Source organism: Dermochelys coriacea, chromosome 9, assembly GCF_009764565.3.
Source record: "Dermochelys coriacea isolate rDerCor1 chromosome 9, rDerCor1.pri.v4, whole genome shotgun sequence".
Lineage (NCBI taxonomy): Eukaryota > Metazoa > Chordata > Testudines > Dermochelyidae > Dermochelys > Dermochelys coriacea.
This window is the reverse complement of record NC_050076.1, coordinates 8,177,836-8,195,449: the sequence shown is the minus strand read 5'-3', so window position 1 is coordinate 8,195,449 and position 17,614 is coordinate 8,177,836. Positions and strand designations below refer to the sequence as shown.

General features: G+C 55.3%; 2 protein-coding genes across 3 annotated transcripts in view; one reads left to right on the top strand and one right to left on the bottom strand.

Moving 5' to 3' along the window:
• The window catches only part of EEF1AKMT4 (EEF1A lysine methyltransferase 4), a 33,094-nt gene extending 23,869 nt beyond the window's left edge, over positions 1–9,225 (bottom strand). The window contains exon 1 of the mRNA XM_038416345.2: positions 8,930–9,225. Coding sequence (XP_038272273.1) covers positions 8,930–9,101 — 172 coding nt within the window. The 5' untranslated portion in view covers positions 9,102–9,225. The remainder of the gene's footprint in view (positions 1–8,929) is intronic.
• A 642-nt stretch (positions 9,226–9,867) lies between these two features.
• ALG3 (ALG3 alpha-1,3- mannosyltransferase) lies at positions 9,868–17,475 on the top strand. 2 transcript variants are annotated; one of them, XM_043492974.1, is made up of 9 exons: positions 9,868–10,246; positions 12,228–12,327; positions 12,538–12,685; positions 13,039–13,199; positions 14,428–14,548; positions 15,151–15,356; positions 15,757–15,833; positions 16,196–16,340; positions 17,016–17,475. In XM_043492974.1, the coding sequence occupies exons 1-9, from the start codon at positions 9,904–9,906 to the stop codon at positions 17,203–17,205; spliced, it is 1,491 nt and encodes a 496-aa protein (XP_043348909.1). In that variant the 5' UTR covers positions 9,868–9,903; the 3' UTR covers positions 17,206–17,475. The 2 variants fall into 2 exon arrangements, with proteins under 2 accessions (XP_043348909.1, XP_038273073.1); XM_038417145.2 differs by having other exon boundaries at positions 10,013–10,283.
• Positions 17,476–17,614: the final 139 nt, after the last annotated feature.

Below are 17,614 nucleotides of genomic sequence, written 5' to 3'. Positions count from 1 at the left end.
GTTCAATATCTTCATTAATGATCTGGAGGATGGTGTGGCTTGCACCCTCAGCAAGTTTGCAGATGACACTAAACTGGGAGGAGAAGTAGATACGCTGGAGGGTAGGGATAGGATAGAGAGGGCCCTAGACAAATTAGAGGATTGGGCCAAAAGAAATCTGATGAGGTTCAACAAGGACAAGTGCAGAGTCCTGCACTTAGGACGGAAGAATCCCAGGCACCGCTACAGACTAGGGACCGAATGGCTCGGCAGCAGTTCTGCAGAAAAGGACCTAGGGGTTACAGTGGACGAGAAGCTGGATACGAGTCAACAGTGTGCCCTTGTTGCCAAGAAGGTCAATGGCATTTTGGGAGTAATAAATAGGGGCATTGCCAGCAGATCGAGGAACGTGATCGTTCCCCTCTATTCGACACTGGTGAGGCCTCATCTGGAGTACTGTGTCCAGTTTTGGGCCCCACACTACAAGAAGGATGTGGAAAAATTGGAAAGAGTCCAGCGGAGGGCAATAAAAATGATTAGGGAACTGGAACATATGACTTATGAGAGGTTTCAGAGTAGCAGCCGTGTTAGTCTGTATTCGCAAAAAGAAAAGGAGTATTGTGGCACCTTAGAGACTAACAAATTTATTAGAGCATAAGCTTTCGTGAGCTACAGCAGTGAGCTGTAACTCACGAAAGCTTATGCTCTAATAAATTTCTTAGTCTCTAAGGTGCCACAAGTACTCCTTTTCTTTTTATGACTTATGAGGAGAGGCTGAGGGAACTGGGATTGTTGAGTCTGCGGAAGAGAAGAATGAGGGGGGATTTGATAGCTGCTTTCAACTACCTGAAAGGGGGTTCCAAAGAGGATGGATCTAGACTGTTCTCAGTGGTAGCAGATGACAGAACAAGGAGTAATGGTCTCAAGTTGCAGTGGGGGAGGTTTAGGTTGTATATTAGGAAAAGCTTTTTCACTAGGAGGGTGGTGAAACACTGGAATGCGTTACCTAGGGAGTTGGTGGAATCTCCTTCCTTGGAAGTTTTTAAGGTCAGGCTTGACAAAGCCCTGGCTGGGATGATTTAATTGGGGATTGGTCCCGCTTTGAGCAGGGGGTTGGACTAGATGACCTCCTGAGGTCCCTTCCAACCCTGATATTCTATGACATGTAGGAATATAGGCCACATTAGCCCTAGGTGAGCTATGGTTTTAAATTGAGTTTGGATCTTAGCATGAGTGACAGGCCCAAAGCATGTGACCAAAAAAAGAAATCATGAGAAAGAAGGACTGTTTGTGTTAAACACGTAGTGACCCTTTGGAATAGCAGCATTCCCCGATTTAAGGTTTGGGCTAAGCAACAGGACTAAAAAAAACCATGGTCAATTGGGCACCAGGCACAGTGAATAATTGGTTAGAAATGCTTAGTGCAGTAGTCAGGGACAAAATATGGCAAAGTGAGAGACGGGGAAAAACCTTGACAAGCAGAGTGCAGCCCTAAACTGCTTCCACTGACTTTAGCTAAGGTCCAACCACCAGCAGAGACATTGCTTGTTTGTTAGCAAGCTTTTTGAGCTGTCAGAGCTTTCCCTTGCCCCTCTGGGGGAAGACAGCTCCTGGACCTGACCTGGCTGGAGTATTCAGGGGATGCTGATCACTGTAGAGTGTGAGTGTGTGTGGTGGTATGTTTGCTGCTGGACTGAAATATACCATGTGGTCTGTTTCCGAACCATGTGTGACTATTGGATGCTGAGCCTAGCAGCCTGCTAGGCAAGGCTGAGAGCTTCTTAACAAGGCTTTTTGAACAGGAGCGGCTAATGGGGGAATTTTCTGAGGTAAATTAGAGGGGGTGTGGGGGCTACATACACTTAACATTCCTTAAACTTAAGCCAACCCCCCCCCCCAATAGAAAAAACAAAACAAAGGAACGAGCTGCAGGAGTAAAAAGAGAATGCAGGCAGAAGTCCAGCAACAGAGTAGGGTCTACCCAATTTATTGCACCCAATGCAGCATGTATGGTTACCTGCTCTTTGGGCAGGTGGCATGTATGTGCATTCGGTGCAAGGAGCTCCTGGCCCTCAGAGACCATGTACAGCCTTTGGAGACCAGGGTGGCTGAGCTGGAGGAGCTAAGGGAGACAGAGAGGTACATAGATGAGGCTTTCCGGGACACAGTAGAACAGTCCCGCCCCTGGTCTGAGAGCCTCTGTGCTGTTGAGGAAGATGAAAGCCTCAGGGAAAGAGAACACGCAATGGAGCAGAGGGAAACGATCCCATAGTTGGGACCCTCCTTCCAGGTGATGTTGTGGTATCCTCTTGCACTGAGGATACCTCTCCAGGGGAGGGAACTCCAGCTATTAGGAAGAGACAGGTATTAGTAATGAGTGGTTTGATCATTAGAAACATAGATAGTTGGGTTTGTGATAACTGGGAAAACTGCATGGTGACTTACCTGCCTGGTGCAAAGGTTGCGGATCTCTCGAGACATCTAGATGACTTATGTGTAGTGCTGGGGAGGAGCCGGTGGTCGTGGTACATGTAGGTACCACCGACATAGGGAGGGATAGGAGAGAGATCCTGGAGGCCAAATTTAGGCTGCAAGGTAAGAAATTGAAGTCCAGGACCTCCATGGTAGCATTATCTGAAATGCTTCCAGTTCCACGCACAGGGCCAGTTAGACAGGCAGAACTGCAGGGTCTCAATGTGTGGATTACATGATGGTGTACGGAGGAGGGGTTTACATTTATTAGGAACTGGGGAAACTTTTGGGAAAGGGAAAGCCTATACAGGAAGGATGGGCTCCACCTAAACCAAAATGGAACCAGATTGCTTGCACGTAACATTAAAACGGTCTTAGAGCAGTTTTTAAACTAAGGGCTGGGGGAAAACCAACATGTGCGGGGGAGCATGTGATTCGGACAGAGACATCCCTTAGAGAATCTCCATTAATAGATCCTCCCCATGTCCGAGTAATGAGGAGAGGATGGAAGATGATAAAATGTAGGGAGGATCTGATGAGAGAGTCAAATGAAAAAAAGAGTCCCATTCATTTACATCATGTAATGGCAGACAGCTAAAAAGTGACGAGTTTATAAAGTGCTTATATACCAATGCTAGAAGTCTAAATAATAAGATGGGTGAGTAGAGTGCCTCGTATTAAATGAGGATATTGATATAATAGGCCTCACAGAGACTTGGTGGAATGAGGATAATCAATGGGACACAGTAATACCAGGGTACAAAATATATCGGAAGGACAGAACTGGTCATGCTGGTGGGGGAGTGGCACTATACATGAAAGAAAGCATAGAAGCAAATGAATTAAAAAATCTTAAATGAACTAAATTGTACCATAGAATCTCTATGGATAGTAATTCCAAGCTTTAATAAGAATATAGCAGTAGGGATATACTACAGACCACCCGACCAGGATGATGATAGTGACTGTGAAATGCTCAGGGAGATTAGAGAGGCTATTAAAACAAAACACTCAATACTAATGGGGGATTTCAACTATTCCTATATTGACTGGGTACATGTAACCTCAGGATGGGATGCAGAGATAAAGTTTGACACCTTAAATGACTGCTTCTTGGAGCAGCTAGTCCTGGAACCCATGAAAGGCAATTCTTGATTTAGTTCTAAGTGGAGCAAAAGGTGAAATTAGCTGGACCCCTTGGTAATGGTGACCATAATATAATTAAATTTAGCATCCCTGTGGTGGGGAAAACACCACAGCAGCCCAACACTGTAACATTTATTTTCAGAAAGGGGAACTACACAAAAATGAGAAGGTTACTGAAACAAATTAAAAGGTACAGTGCCAAAAGTGAAATCCCTTCAAGCTGCATGCATTTAAAGGCACCATAATAGAGGCTCAACTTAAATGTATACCCCAAATTAAAAAACACAGTAAGAGAACCAAAAAAGTACCAGTGTGGCTAAACAAAGTAAAAGACGCAGTGAGAGGCAAAAAGGCTTCCTTTAAAAAGTGGAAGTTAAATCTTAGTGAGGAAAATAGAAAGGAGCATGGACTCTGCCAAATGAAGTGTAAAACATATAATTAGGAAGACCAAAAAAGAATGTGAAGAACAGCTAGCCAAAGACTCAAAAAGTAATAGCAAAAAATGTTTTAAGTACATCAGAAGCAGGAAGCCTGCTAAACAACCAGTGGGGCCACTGGATGATCGAGAAACTAAAGGAGCACTCAAGGACAATAAGGCCATTGCAGAGAAATCAAATTAATTCTTTGCATCGGATTTTACAGCTGAGAAAGTGAGGGAGATTCCCAAACCTGAGCCATCCTTTTTAGGTGACAAATCTGAGGAACTGTCCCAGATTGAGGTGTCATTAGAGGAGGTTTTGGACCAAATTGATAAACTAAACAGTAATAAGTCACCAGGAGCAGATGGTATTCACCCAAGAGTTCTGAAGAAACTCAAATGTGAAATTGCAGAACTAACTGTAGTCTGCAACCTATCATTTAAATCCGCTTCTGTACCAAATGACTGGAGGATAGCTAATGTGACACCAATTTTTAAAAAGGATTCCAGAGGTTATCCCGGCAATTACAGGTCAGTAAACCCGACTTCAGTACCAGGAAAACTGGTTAAAACTATAGTAAAGAACAAAATTGTCAGACAGATGGATGAACATAATTTGTAGGGAAGAGTCAACATGGTTTTTGTAAATGGAAAGCATGCATCAACAATCTACTAGAATTCTCTGAGGGGGTCAACAAGTATGTGGACAAGGGGGATCCAGTGGTTTATAGTGTACTTAGATTTTCAGAAAGTCTTTGTCAAGGTCCCTCACCAAAGGCTCTTAAGCAAAGTAAGCTGTCATGGGATAAGAGGGAAGGTCCTGTCATGGATTGGTAACTGGTTAAAAGATAGGAAACAAAGGGTAGGAATAAATGGTCAGTTTTCAGAATGGAGAGAGGTAAATAGTGGTGTCCCCCAGGGATCTGTAGCGGGACCAGTCCTATTCAACAATGATCTGGGAAAAGGGGTGAACAGTGAGGAGGCAAAATTTGCAGATGACACAAAACTACTCAAGATAGTTAAGTCCCAGGCAGACTGTGAAGAGCTACAAAGGAATCTCTCAAAACTGGGTGACTGGGCAACAAAATGGCAGATGAAATTCAGTGTTGATAAATGCAAAGTAACGCACATTGGAAAACAATCCCAACTATACCTATAAAGTGATGGGGTCTAAATTAGCTGTTACCACTCAAGAGAGATATCTTGGGGTCATTGTGGATAGTTCTCTGAAAACATCCACTCCATGTGCAATGGCAGTCAAAGAGTGAACAGAATGTTGGGAATCATTAAGAAAGGGATAGATAAGACAGAAAACATCATATTGCCCCTATATAAATCCATGGTACACCCACATCTTGAATATTGTGGGCGCCCCATCTCAAAAAAGACACTGGAACAAGTTCAGAAAAGGGCAACAAAAATGATGAGGGGGTATGGAACGGCTGCCGTATGAGGAGAGATTAATAAGGCTGGGACTTTTCAGCTTGGAAAAGAGACAACCAAGGGGGGATATGATCAAGGTCTATAAAACCATGAGTGTGTGAGGAAAGTAAACAAGGAAGTGTTATTTACTCCTTCTCCTAACACAAGAACTAGGGGTCACCCAATGAAATTAATAGGCAGCGGGTTTAAAACAAACAAAAGGAAGTATTTTTCCACACAACGCACAGTCAACCTGTGGAACTTTTTGCCAGAGGATGTTGTGAAGGCCAAGACTATAAGAGGGCTCAAAAAAGAACTAGATAAGTTCATGGAGGATAGGTCCATCAATGGCCATTAGGCAGGGATGGTGTCCCTAGCCTCTGTTTGCCAAAAGCTGGGAATGGGTGACAGGGGATGGATCACTTGATGATCACCTGCTCTGTTCATTCCCTCTGGAGCACCTGGTATTGGCCACTGTCGGAAGATAGGACACTGGGCTAGATGGACCTTTGGTCTGACTCAGTATGGCTGTTCTTATGTTCCTGGTGGTAGAATCTGATTATGTTGATATTTTGGATGTAACCAATGCCAAGTGGCCTTTGGACTAATAAAGGAATGCTTGTGTGGAAACTGAGTCATTATAAAACCTTAATAAACTTACCAGGGTGTCAGGGTTCCTTCCCCACTCTGAACTCTGGGGTACAGATGTGGGGACCCGCACAAAAGACCCCCTAAGCTTATTCTTACCAGCTTAGGTTAAAAACTTCCCCAAGGCACAGATTCCCTTCTTGCCTTGCAATCGCTGCCACCACCAAGTGATTTAACAAACAAACAAACAATCAGGGAAAGGACCACTTGGAGTCCTATTCCCCCTAAATACTCCAAGCCTATACACCCCCTTTCCTGGGGAGGCTTGAGAGTAATATCCTAACCAATTGGTTACAAAATGATCCAAGACCCAAACCCCTGGGTCTTGGAACAATGGAAAAATCAGTCAGGTTCTTAAAAAGAAGGATTTTATTTAAAGAGACAAGGGTAAAAGAATCACCTCTGTAAACTTAGGCTGGTAGTTAACCTTAAAGATAGCAGAAAATTCAAAGAGCACAGAGGAACCCCCTCTAGCCTTAAAAAGAAAAGGAGTACTTGTGGCACCTTAGAGACCAACAAATTTATCTGAGCATAAGCTTTCGTGAGCTACAGTTCACTTCATCAGATGCATGCAATAGAAAATACAGGGGGGAGATTTTATATACACAGGGAACACAAAACAATGGGTGTTACCATACACACTGTAAAGAGAGTGATCAGGTAAGGTGAGCTATTACCAGCAGAAGAGAAAGAAAGTTTTTGTAGTGATAATCAAGGTGGATTATAATTTTGCAGATACAGACTAACACGGCTGCTACTCTGAAACCCCTCTAGCCTTAGTTTCAAAGTTACAACAAAACAAGGATAAACCTCCCTCTAGCAAAGGGAAAATTCACAGGGTTGAGAAAACAAAGGCAAACTAATACGCCTTCCCTGGCCGTTACTTAAAAGTTTGAAATATGAGAGAGAGACTTGCTCAGGAAGATTTGGAGAATATGGATTGATGTCAGGTCCTTAGTCCCAAGAGCAAACGGCCACAGAAAACAAAGACCCCAAAACAAAACCTCTTCCCCACACCCCCACCAGATTTGAAAGTATCTTTTGTCCCCATTGGTTCCTTTGGTCAGGTGCCAACCAGGTTACCTGAGCTTCTTAACCCCCTTACAGGTATGGAGGAATTTAGGCTACCCCCTATGGTTATGACACAGGGAAATTTCCAACAGGCTGCAGTGTGGTCAGCTCTCGGCAGCTAACCAGACTGGGAGGCACATTTGAGTCAGTAGGGGCCATTCTCCTCTCCAGGTCAGTGCAGACCCCACTATGCCTCCTCACCAAATTCACTACAACCCCCCTCAGAAGCAGCCAGTTACTTCCCCAAACAGAGGGAAAGACAGATCCACGTTCTCCCCTGTCTGTCCTGCAGCACTCAGCCCCAGAAAGGCCATGTTCAAGGACCACCGATTCAAAGAGACCTTCTCACACAGCCCAGTGCAAGGTCACCCCACACAGCCCAGGCTTTCCCCACAGCCGCTGGGACGTAATCCAGATGAAACTGGACATTGATCCTGTGCCCCCAGGCCAGGCATGCAGCTGCCTCGCATTGCTAACACCAAAAGCTGCTCACTCACCAGTACCTTTCCCTTCCGCACCTGGAAGTGCCCAGCCCAGGGCGGAGATGCGCATGGGATAAAGGGATGATTCTCTGCTCAGGCTCCCCCCACAATCCCAGCACCACTGGATTTCTCTACTACAATGATCAGCAATGAAATAATATTAACACTCAATACATCATTACGCTCCAGAGATAACAATCCTGGACATGAGAGAAGGCAGGTCAGGAGTCTCAGAGTTTTCCTTCTTAACTGCCAGCAGGCTCAGGTAGACCAGAGGCTACGCCAGTGCCAGGTTCTCAAGGCTACTTCCCAGGAAGATAGGTCTAACTTCATGGGGCTGAGCTCACTGGGGCTGGGCCTCTAGGCATGACCTCAGTGTAGAGGTGTCACTACCGCAACCGGCTCCATCCCAGCCCTGTCACTCGGCATCAGCTGCAGGATCACACTGGCTAGCATGTCACCACTGTCCTCTTCTGGCCGCACTGTGTCTGCCCCAACTACACCAGTCCAGCTCCTCAGCCAGCGGGCCCAGGGACAGGCCAGAGCCCAGCATGGTTAAAACATGATTCAGTGTCATGGCACAGGCATGTCGGAGCCATGTTTTAGCCACATCCCCGAGCCAATGGGCCCTGCACAGTCCAAGGGGTGCAGCACTATCCAGGGTCATGGCTCAGTCCCATCCGCCTTACAGAGCTAGACCCAGGTCCCCCATTAAGGGAGCGTCCCCTAGGGCAGACCAGTCCCCCCAGGCGCCTGGGAGGCTGCAGCTCTCTGAGGGCGCAAGCCCTGAGGTTACCGCAACTCAGGGGGGCTCCTTCGCAAAGAAGAAAGGCACCGTCAGTGTTTTGTTTATGGAGGACCTACAATAAACGGAAAGCGCGGTGGAGGGGGGGGAAGGTATCTTAGTGTCTAATAGTGTTTCAGAGTAGCAGCCGTGTTAGTCTGTATTCGCAAAAAGAAAAGGAGGACTTGTGGCACCTTAGAGACTAACAAATTTATTAGAGCATAAGCTTAAATGCATCCGATGAAGTGAGCTGTAGCTCACGAAAGCTTATGCTCTAATAAATTTGTTAGTCTCTAAGGTGCCACAAGTCCTCCTTTTCTTTTTGTCTGATAGTGGAAACACATATCACCCCGCGCGGGGACCCCCAGCACAAACTCACCACCAAGATCCAGCCCCGTAGAAGAAAACGGGGATAGAGGCCGGTAACCCAGCCCCAGGCGCCGGTCCGCGGGAGGAAGGTGTAAGCCCCGATGAGGCTGAGGGGTATTCCCGGGGGATTTCACTTACCCAGCACCAGGATCCGGTCCCCCGGGCGCAGCTCCGCCTCCAGCTGCTGGCGGAAGCAGGATAAGCCCCCAAACCACTCAGCCGGAGTAGCCCCCGCCTCCCGGTACCGCGAATCCCAGAAGCACCGGTCCCGGTACCGGACATTCGAGTCCGGCCGCCATGGAAGATCCATGCTCCCGGAGCCAGGGGCGGGGCCATCGATCAGGGGGCGTGGCCGATCTGCCGCGGGTCGCTGAAACCGAACCTGCCGCCTCCCACGTGTCTCCCCACACAAAACGTGGAACTTCCGGGCCGGGTTTGGTGCAACGCTGAAAACACTCCGTCCGGAAACCAACCCCCCCCCCGTCCCCGCCCCAGTGGGCAGGCCGAGTCCCTGGGAGTGGACCCAGGGGACGGAAAGAGGAGGGGATGTTTCCTCATGGGGACCCCCACCACGCCCTGCGTCCTCACCCCTGTGTCACCATCCCCCGGCCCTTCTGTCACCCCCATGCACTACTTAGCCCACCCCCTGGACGACGGGGTCAGGGGCACCGATTAATCATGGTACGTTTAAGCCCACAGGTACCAGGATCCTAGCCCACAATGCAGCCCCTCGGGGTCAGGGATGGGGCAGGACACTTGTTGATACAGCGACCCCCCTCACACAGCAGTGAAATGCAGCTGCCTCTGGCCGGAGCTGCATCAGCTGCTTCCCCACACCCTGCCAGCCAGGGCTGTAAGGGAAGATGATTCCTGTGTTCCCAACACCAGCCACTGGGGATTTAGGAAAACCAGCTTGGTCGGGACATTTAAAGATGTGGCAACTGAGCAAACAGCTTAGCCAGCCCCAGGGTTCCCCCCAGCAGACCCCACTGCCCTCCCGTAGCCTGGAACAGCCCGGAGCCCCCCGGTCTATGTGTCCCCGCCCCGCCAGCTTTGCCTCTCTCCCGCCAGCCCCAAGCAACACGTGGCTGGGTCCAGGGCAAGCTCCTGGCATGGCCCCATCCCAGCCCGGCAGGCAGATCCCGTCCCCCGCTTTCCTCGGGCCGGGGGGACCGGCCGAGGACGGGCCTCCCTGGGAGGGCTGCGTGTTTCCGCCCGAAGTGGGGGAGCCCTTAGCCGGTGACACCGGGGCCAGGGGTCGGCCGCCTGGCCCGGGCAGGGCGGACGATGGCTCCGGCTCCGGCTCCCGCTCCCGGCTCAGGGCTCCGGCGGAAAGGGGCGGCGGGGCCGGGCTCGCTGCGCCAGGGCCTGCGGCGAGCCTGGCAGGAGAAGCACCGGGTGCTCCTGGCGCCGCAGTACACGGGGCTGGTGGCCGCCTGGCTCTGCCTGGCGGAGGTGGGGGTCACGTCCTGGGTCATTCGCAGGGTGGCATGTGAGTGGCCTGGCGCATTTCCTACGGGGCCGCGAGGCGGGCTGGGCCGGCCCGGGACAGGCCCCGAACCTGGGACCGGAGCAGGGGCTGCGGGCCGGGACTGAGGGGCACCGGCAGAGCTGGGGGGTGGGAGCCCAGGCCTGGGATAACAGGGGCTGCGGGTCAGGACTGAGGGGCACCGGCAGAGCTGGGGGCCTGGGGGGAGCCCAGGCCTGGGATAACAGGGGCTGCGGGCCGGGACTGAGGGGCACCGGCAGAGCTGGGGGGTGGGAGCCCAGGCCTGGGATAACAGGGGCTGCAGGTCAGGACTGAGGGGCACCGGCAGAGCTGGGGGGTGGGAGCCCAGGCCTGGGATAACAGGGGCTGCGGGTCGGGACTGAGGGGCACCGGCAGAGCTGGGGGTGGGGGGGAGCCCAGGCCTGGGATAACAGGGGCTGCGGGTCGGGACTGAGGGGCACCGGCAGAGCTGGGGGGCTGGGGGGAGCCCAGGCCTGGGATAACAGGGGCTGCGGGTCGGGACTGAGGGGCACCGGCAGAGCTGGGGGGTGGGGGGAGCCCAGGCCTGGGATAACAGGGGCTGCGGGTCAGGACTGAGGGGCACCGGCAGAGCTGGGGGCCTGGGGGGAGCCCAGGCCTGGGATAACAGGGGCTGCGGGTCGGGACTGAGGGGCACCGGCAGAGCTGGGGGGTGGGAGCCCAGGCCTGGGATAACAGGGGCTGCGGGTCGGGACTGAGGGGCACCGGCAGAGCTGGGGGGTGGGAGCCCAGGCCTGGGATAACAGGGGCTGCAGGTCGGGACTGAGGGGCACCGGCAGAGCTGGGGGGGGGGGGAGCCCAGGCCTGGGATAACAGGGGCTGCGGATCAGGACTGAGGGGCACTGGCAGAGCTGGGGGGCTGGGGGGAGCCCAGGCCTGGGATAACAGGGGCTGCGGGTCGGGACTGAGGGGCACCGGCAGAGCTGGGGGGTGGGAGCCCAGGCCTGGGATAACAGGGGCTGCGGGTCGGGACTGAGGGGCACCGGCAGAGCTGGGGGGCTGGGGGGGAGCCCAGGCCTGGGATAACAGGGGCTGCGGGTCGGGACTGAGGGGCACCGGCAGAGCTGGGGGGGTGGGGGGAGCCCAGGCCTGGGATAACAGGGGCTGCGGGTCGGGACTGAGGGGCACTGGCAGAGCTGGGGGGTGGGAGCCCAGGCCTGGGATAACAGGGGCTGCGGGTCAGGACTGAGGGGCACCGGCAGAGCTGGGGGGTGGGAGCCCAGGCCTGGGATAACAGGGGCTGCGGGTCAGGACTGAGGGGCACCGGCAGAGCTGGGGGTGGGGGGGAGCCCAGGCCTGGGATAACAGGGGCTGCGGGTCGGGACTGAGGGGCACTGGCAGAGCTGGGGGGGTGGGAGCCCAGGCCTGGGATAACAGGGGCTGCAGGTCGGGACTGAGGGGCACTGGCAGAGCTGGGGGTGGGGGGGAGCCCAGGCCTGGGATAACAGGGGCTGCAGGTCGGGACTGAGGGGCACTGGCAGAGCTGGGGTGGGGGAACCTCGAGGCTGCTGTGGGCTAGTTTTTCACTGTTATGTCAGATTCAAGTTTCTGACCCTCAGTGTCCCGCCCGCCTCCCAGCTCCTCTCACTCGCTCCCCCACTTTTTTCTCAGCTTTGTCTCCTCCCATTCGCCCCTTCACAGTTAATTCACTGGAACAGCCTCCTGCCCAGCTCCCCACCTGGCCCTCCCTGTGATCTCTCCTTGCTTAACCCCATAGTGCCTGTCTCCAGCTCTGTGCGTGGGCTGCTCCTCTGGTGTTACCTAGTTGGGAAGTCCCATGGGCAAGGACCTGGCTTGGTGTCCATCTCCCACCCTGAAGGGCTGGGGAATTATCATGTTTTCCCAGCCCCCTCCTAGCCCGTCTGTGTGGAGACGCTGCTGAGTGTGAGCCTCATGCTCTCCCCACAGACACAGAGATCGACTGGAAAGCCTACATGGATGAGGTGGAGGGAGTCGTTAACGGGACCTTCGATTACACCCGGCTGAAGGGAGATACCGGGCCCCTGGTGTGAGTACAGGAAGGGCTGGGAGGGAGCTGGGGACTTGGGGGACCAATCTTGGGGGCCGGGGCTTCCTGCTGGCTAAGGAAGGGAAGTGTGTGTCTAAGAGGTGGATAGGGCCTGACTCTTTTGGGAGGGGGTTGTCCATTGGCCAGGTCCCCTTCCCTCCTGCAGTGGCCCAGACTGCCCCGGCCCCTCACTCCCATCTCTCTCTGTAGTTACCCCGCCGGGTTTGTTTACATCTTCCTGGGTCTCTACTACATCACCAGCCGCGGCACCAACATCCGTTTGGCGCAGTATCTCTTTGCCGCACTCTATCTCGTGACGCTGCTGCTTGTCTTCCGCATCTACAGCCGGACCAGAAAGGTGAGACGCTACTTGCAGCCACCTGGCCAGGGCCAAAGCCCCCTGGGGCTCAAGGGAGTAATCACAACTCCAGCTTCTGAGCACATCCGCTCTGTGCGGAGCTGCGGGTTGGGAGTGAGGGGCATTGGCAGAGCTGTGGGTGGGGAGCCCAGGGCTGGAATAGCAGGGGGCTGTTTGTCGGGCCTGAGGGGCATTGGCAAAGATGGGGGGAGCCCAGGACTGTGATAACAGGGGCTGTAGGTTGGGACTGAGGGGCATTGGCAGTGCTGGGATACCAGGGGGTGGTGGGTCAGGACTGACGAGTATCAGGGGGCTGGGACTGCAGTGATGGCAGCCTCTGTCTCTGCTCGTAGGTCCCCCCCTATGTTTTCTTTTTCATGTGCTGTGCCTCCTACCGCATCCACTCCATCTACATCCTGCGACTCTTTAACGACCCCGTCGCCATGGCCATCCTCTTCCTCGCAGTCAACCTCTTCCTGGAAGAACGCTGGTCCTGGGGCTGCTTCTTCTTCAGGTGAGTCCCCCCTGCTCTCCCAAACCACAAGGCCTGAGCCTCTGGACCCCTTCCTTTGGCTGGGGAGTGTCGGATTCTCGTGGGTTGTTCTGGGTCAGACTGACCCCTCCCTGTTCCAGGACACGAGGCCTCTGGGGCTGAGGAGTGCAGCGAGTCCATGCTAGGGGTGGTCGCTGCTCCCAGGAGCTCCCGGTCACAGATAGAGCTCAGGGAAGGGGAATGAGCACAGGTGACTTCTGCGCAGATCAGCAGGATTGACTCCACCAGCATGACAGAGGTTGGGCTCTAAAGGTCCATCTACCCTGCAGCTAGATACCCATGTCTGGCCCGAGTTAGCTGGCAGCATGGATGTGCCCTCAGGGGGACTGAGACATGGGTAGGGCAGGGTCCCTCAAGTCCCTGTGCACAGGAATCAGCATTGGGAGCCTTAGCAGAGCAGAGGGGGATGGGGAGGGGCAACGCCAAGCAGATGAGGGAGGAGCAGGGATGGGAACTTCCCCAGAGCTTGGGTGACTGTGATGGAGGAGGAGCCAGTGGAGGGATCCCCTACTGGGAGTGACCTGATCAAACCCCTGGGCCAAGACGGGGCCTCTTGGGGCAGGACTTTGTGCAGGCTGGAGGGAGGGTGATGGGGGCATATGGGAGGCCAGAGAGGAGGCGGCAGCAATGACCCAGGCAGGACATTTGGCTGTGGGGATGGAGAGGAAAGAACGGATTTTGGAGATGCTGAGCATGGAGAAGCAGCAGGATTTGGACACGGCCCAGATGCATAAGCCATGGGCAAGGGAGGAATCGGACACAACCCCACATGCCCCCGACAGCACCTGTGTGAGCCAGTCGAGCTGTGGTTGGGCTGGGTCCCCATGCCCCCGGTAGCACCCAACTGAGCCGCTTGGCCTGTGTTTCATGGGATGCAGCATCTAACCCCTCAGCCCGCATCCTCTGACAGAGACGGTTCGTTCCCCTGGCTCCATTCCCCTCAGGATGGGCAGCTGCCGTTCTCCTCTCACTGTCTGTCTTGTCATTTCATCCAGGGCCCTCCCCCACAAGCCTCAGCACCATCACAGCGCTGGAATAGGGTCCATTCGGGCACTGGTGCTGTGGAACCTGCGTGGGGGGGGGGCCTGCCGTCAGGATTGGGGCCATTCTGCGCATGGTCAGGGCCAGCGCAGGGTGGCACCCCACGGGCAGGGCCCTGGTGAGCCGCAGCGACTCTCTCTCCCCTCAGCCTGGCCGTGTCGGTGAAGATGAACGTCCTGCTCTTCGCTCCAGGGCTCCTCTTCCTGCTTCTCTGGCGCTTCGGCCCCCTGGGCGCCGTCCCCAAGCTCTCCATCTGCGCGCTGCTGCAGGTAACCCGCCCCTGGGCCGGGCCCAGCCCAGGCGAACACTGGGGCCCCGCAGAGCTGGGGCGAGCTGCGTGGCCAGCCCGGTCTGTGGGTCTCTGATGCCTCCTGCGTGGATGCACCTGACTCTGCCAGGCTGATCCCAAGAGGCCCAGCACCCAGAGACGCATGGGGGACGGGGCAAATCAGGACAGTGGATGGGTGGGCAGAGAGGGGAGCCTGGGGCAAAGACCATCCCCACCCAGAGCCCCCTCACAAACTTGCACTTAGTATCCCCAGCCGTTCAGTGTGTCTCCCCCCCCTCCCCCGCAGGAGGCAAGGAGCCTGGGGGCCCAAATTCACACAGGACATGACCAGAGCAGCAGGCAGGAGAACACAGTGTAAGCTTCTTCCCGCAGCTCCGCCAATGTCCCTGCTCCCCCCACAGCTCTGCCGGTGCCCCTCAACCCCGACCCACAGCCCCCTGCTGTCCCAGCCCTGGGCTTTCCCCATTCAGCTCTGCTGATGCCCATCAGTCCCGACCCCCAGCACTTAGGGGTGTCTGGTGAGGTACCTGGGACGGTCCTGGCTGGGGAGCTGCTCTCATGGTTCAGGGGTCTCACTTGCAGGTGGTCCTGGGGCTGCCCTTCCTGCTGGAGAACCCTGTTGGGTACGTGACCCGCTCTTTCGACCTGGGCCGCCAGTTCCTTTTCAAGTGGACGGTGAACTGGCGGTTCCTGCCAGAGGAGGTTTTCCAGCATCGGGCCTTCCACCTGGCACTTCTCGCAGCCCACCTGGCCGCCCTGGGACTCTTTGCACTGCACCGGTGGCACAGGTGAGACCCCGGCATGGAACGGGGCGCCAGGTACAGAGCAGCTGATCCCTGAGGTTTCCCTGCAGCCCCTACGCTGCCAGGTGGTTTGGAGAGGAGACTGATGCAGCCCACCCCCAGCGTTCCCTGCCTGGCCGGGCTATGGGGAGCATAGCGTTAAAAAGCTTCCATTGCACTGGGGCTATGGAGTTCCGGAGCCTGGGTAGCGGGGGAAGGGAGAACTTTAGTCCATTTTTGGGGCCTCCCCCATTCAGACCTGGCCCCCCTCCCCGCCCCCCCCAGCTCTGTGAAGCCATTGCTGGCTGTATAGTCTCGGAGGGGCCAGTTCATGGCCCAGGGGGTCTGCAGCTTCTCTGCCGGGATTGGGCCTGAAGGGTCCTGTGCTCGTCCTTCTCCCCTGCAGGTCTGAGGGGAGTCTCTTGTCACTGCTGAAGGATCCAGCAGAGAGGAAGAGTCCGCCCCAGCCCCTGACGGCCAACCATATCCTTACACTGGAGCTGGCGATGGAGGCTAGGACAGGGTAGCCCTGGCCGGCCAGGGAGCGCCTGAAGGCCATGGGCTTCAGGCAGCCTCGGTGCGAGCATCTCCAGGCTCCCGGCCATGCGATGCTGGGGAGACCCAGGCATCCTGGGGGCCTCCCAGTCCCACAGCCCGGAGCAGCATGGCTGTTTGGGAGCTTCCCCCACACTGGATTAGGAGGGGGGAAGCAGCCACTCCTCGTGCAGCCTTGTGGCTCTGGGATTCGGTCACATGCTGAGAGCCCCAGCCTGGGCTGGGAGGTTGGGATGGGAGTACAGTAGCCCTGGAGCCGGCAGCTCCATTCCTCCTTAACGGCAGCGCACAGGTCGTCTTCGTTCTCTTCACCTCCAACTTCATCGGCATTTGCTGCAGCCGGTCCCTGCACTATCAGTTCTACGTGTGGTATTTCCACACCCTGCCCTACCTGCTGTGGTGCACACCCGCCGGGAAGCTCAGCCACCTGCTGAGGTACGTGCCTGAGAGGGGAGTGGGGCTGACCGACCTTTGTGCCTCAGTGTCCTGTCCCCAGCTCCGGGGAATCCCTCCAGCTGCTGGTACTGCACAGGGTAGGCCCTGGCCTTCAGTGGTGCCATAAACTTGAGCAAATGAGGGGCTGTGTGGGTTCCTCCCAGGTAATTATCCACATCGCAACTCTGCTTGATTCGTCATCTCTGCTGAAGAAAGGGCCAGGGCCAGGATCACAGGGGCTGTGGGTCAGAAGTGAGGGGTAGCGGCAGAGCCGTATGACGGGGAGCCCAGGGCTGGGATAGCGGGGGCTGTGGGTTGGGAGTGAGGGGTATTGGCCGATCTGTGTGACGGGGAGCCCCCAGGGCTGGGGTTGCGGGGGGCTGTGGTTTGGGAGTGAGGGATGTCGGTAGATCTGTGGGACGGGGAGCCCCCCAGGGCTGGGGTTGCGGGGGATTGTGGGTTGGGAGTGAGGGATATCGGCAGATCTGTGTGATAGGGAGCCCCCCAGGGCTGGGATAGTGGGGGGCTGCAGGTTGGGAGTGAGGGGTATTGGCAGATGTGTGACGGGGAGCCCCCCAGGGCTGGGATAGCAGGGTGAGGAGTTGAAGGGTGTTCTCCCTCCTGTGAGGGAGGGACCTGACTGCCCCGCACTGACCCAGTTTTCTCCCATTGCAGGGTGATGATCCTGGGCCTCATCGAGCTCTCCTGGAACACGTACCCCTCCACACTTTGCAGCTCAGCCTTCCTGCACGTGTGTCATGGGATGATCCTGCTGCAGCTCTGGTACGGCACCACTGCCCCCCTGGAGCCACAGGGCCCTCCCGCTGCCCAGAAAACAACCCCCTCCCTGAAAAAGACCCAGTGAGACCGTGGGCAGCTGGACGATGGGACCTGCAGCCCCTCTCCCTGGGAGCTGGAACTGGATATTCTGCCTGGGTGGGACGATGCCCTGGGCTGATAGCTCTGGCTGCTGAATTTCCAGGTTCTGCAGATGCCGCTCAGCTGGTGGCACTGCCTGTCCTACCCGGCGGCTGAGTGGAGCAGCCCCTCCCCCCGGGGACACCTGTTACATGGGATTTCCTCAATAAATGTGGCAATGTCCTTGTGGGCTCTCCTGACCCCGGCCTGCAGTCTGGCCCCGGCCTGCAGTGATCTGTCTGGCCCTTGCTGCTGTTGGGGCAGGGGCACCATTTCACAGGACAGAGCAGCTGCCCTGCTGTTTGGGGGGAGTGGGGTATAATGGCTAGAGCAGTGGCTTGGGATCCAGGACTCCT

Coding starts and splice junctions, on each gene's coding strand:
- ALG3 (XM_043492974.1), top strand. CDS start 9,904: ATGGCCCCATCCCAGCCCGGCAGGCAGATCCCGTCCCCCGCTTTCCTC. Junction 12,686..13,038: donor TCTACAGCCGGACCAGAAAG/GTGAGACGCTAC, acceptor CTCTGCTCGTAG/GTCCCCCCCTATGTTTTCTT. Junction 13,200..14,427: donor TGGGGCTGCTTCTTCTTCAG/GTGAGTCCCCCC, acceptor CTCTCCCCTCAG/CCTGGCCGTGTCGGTGAAGA.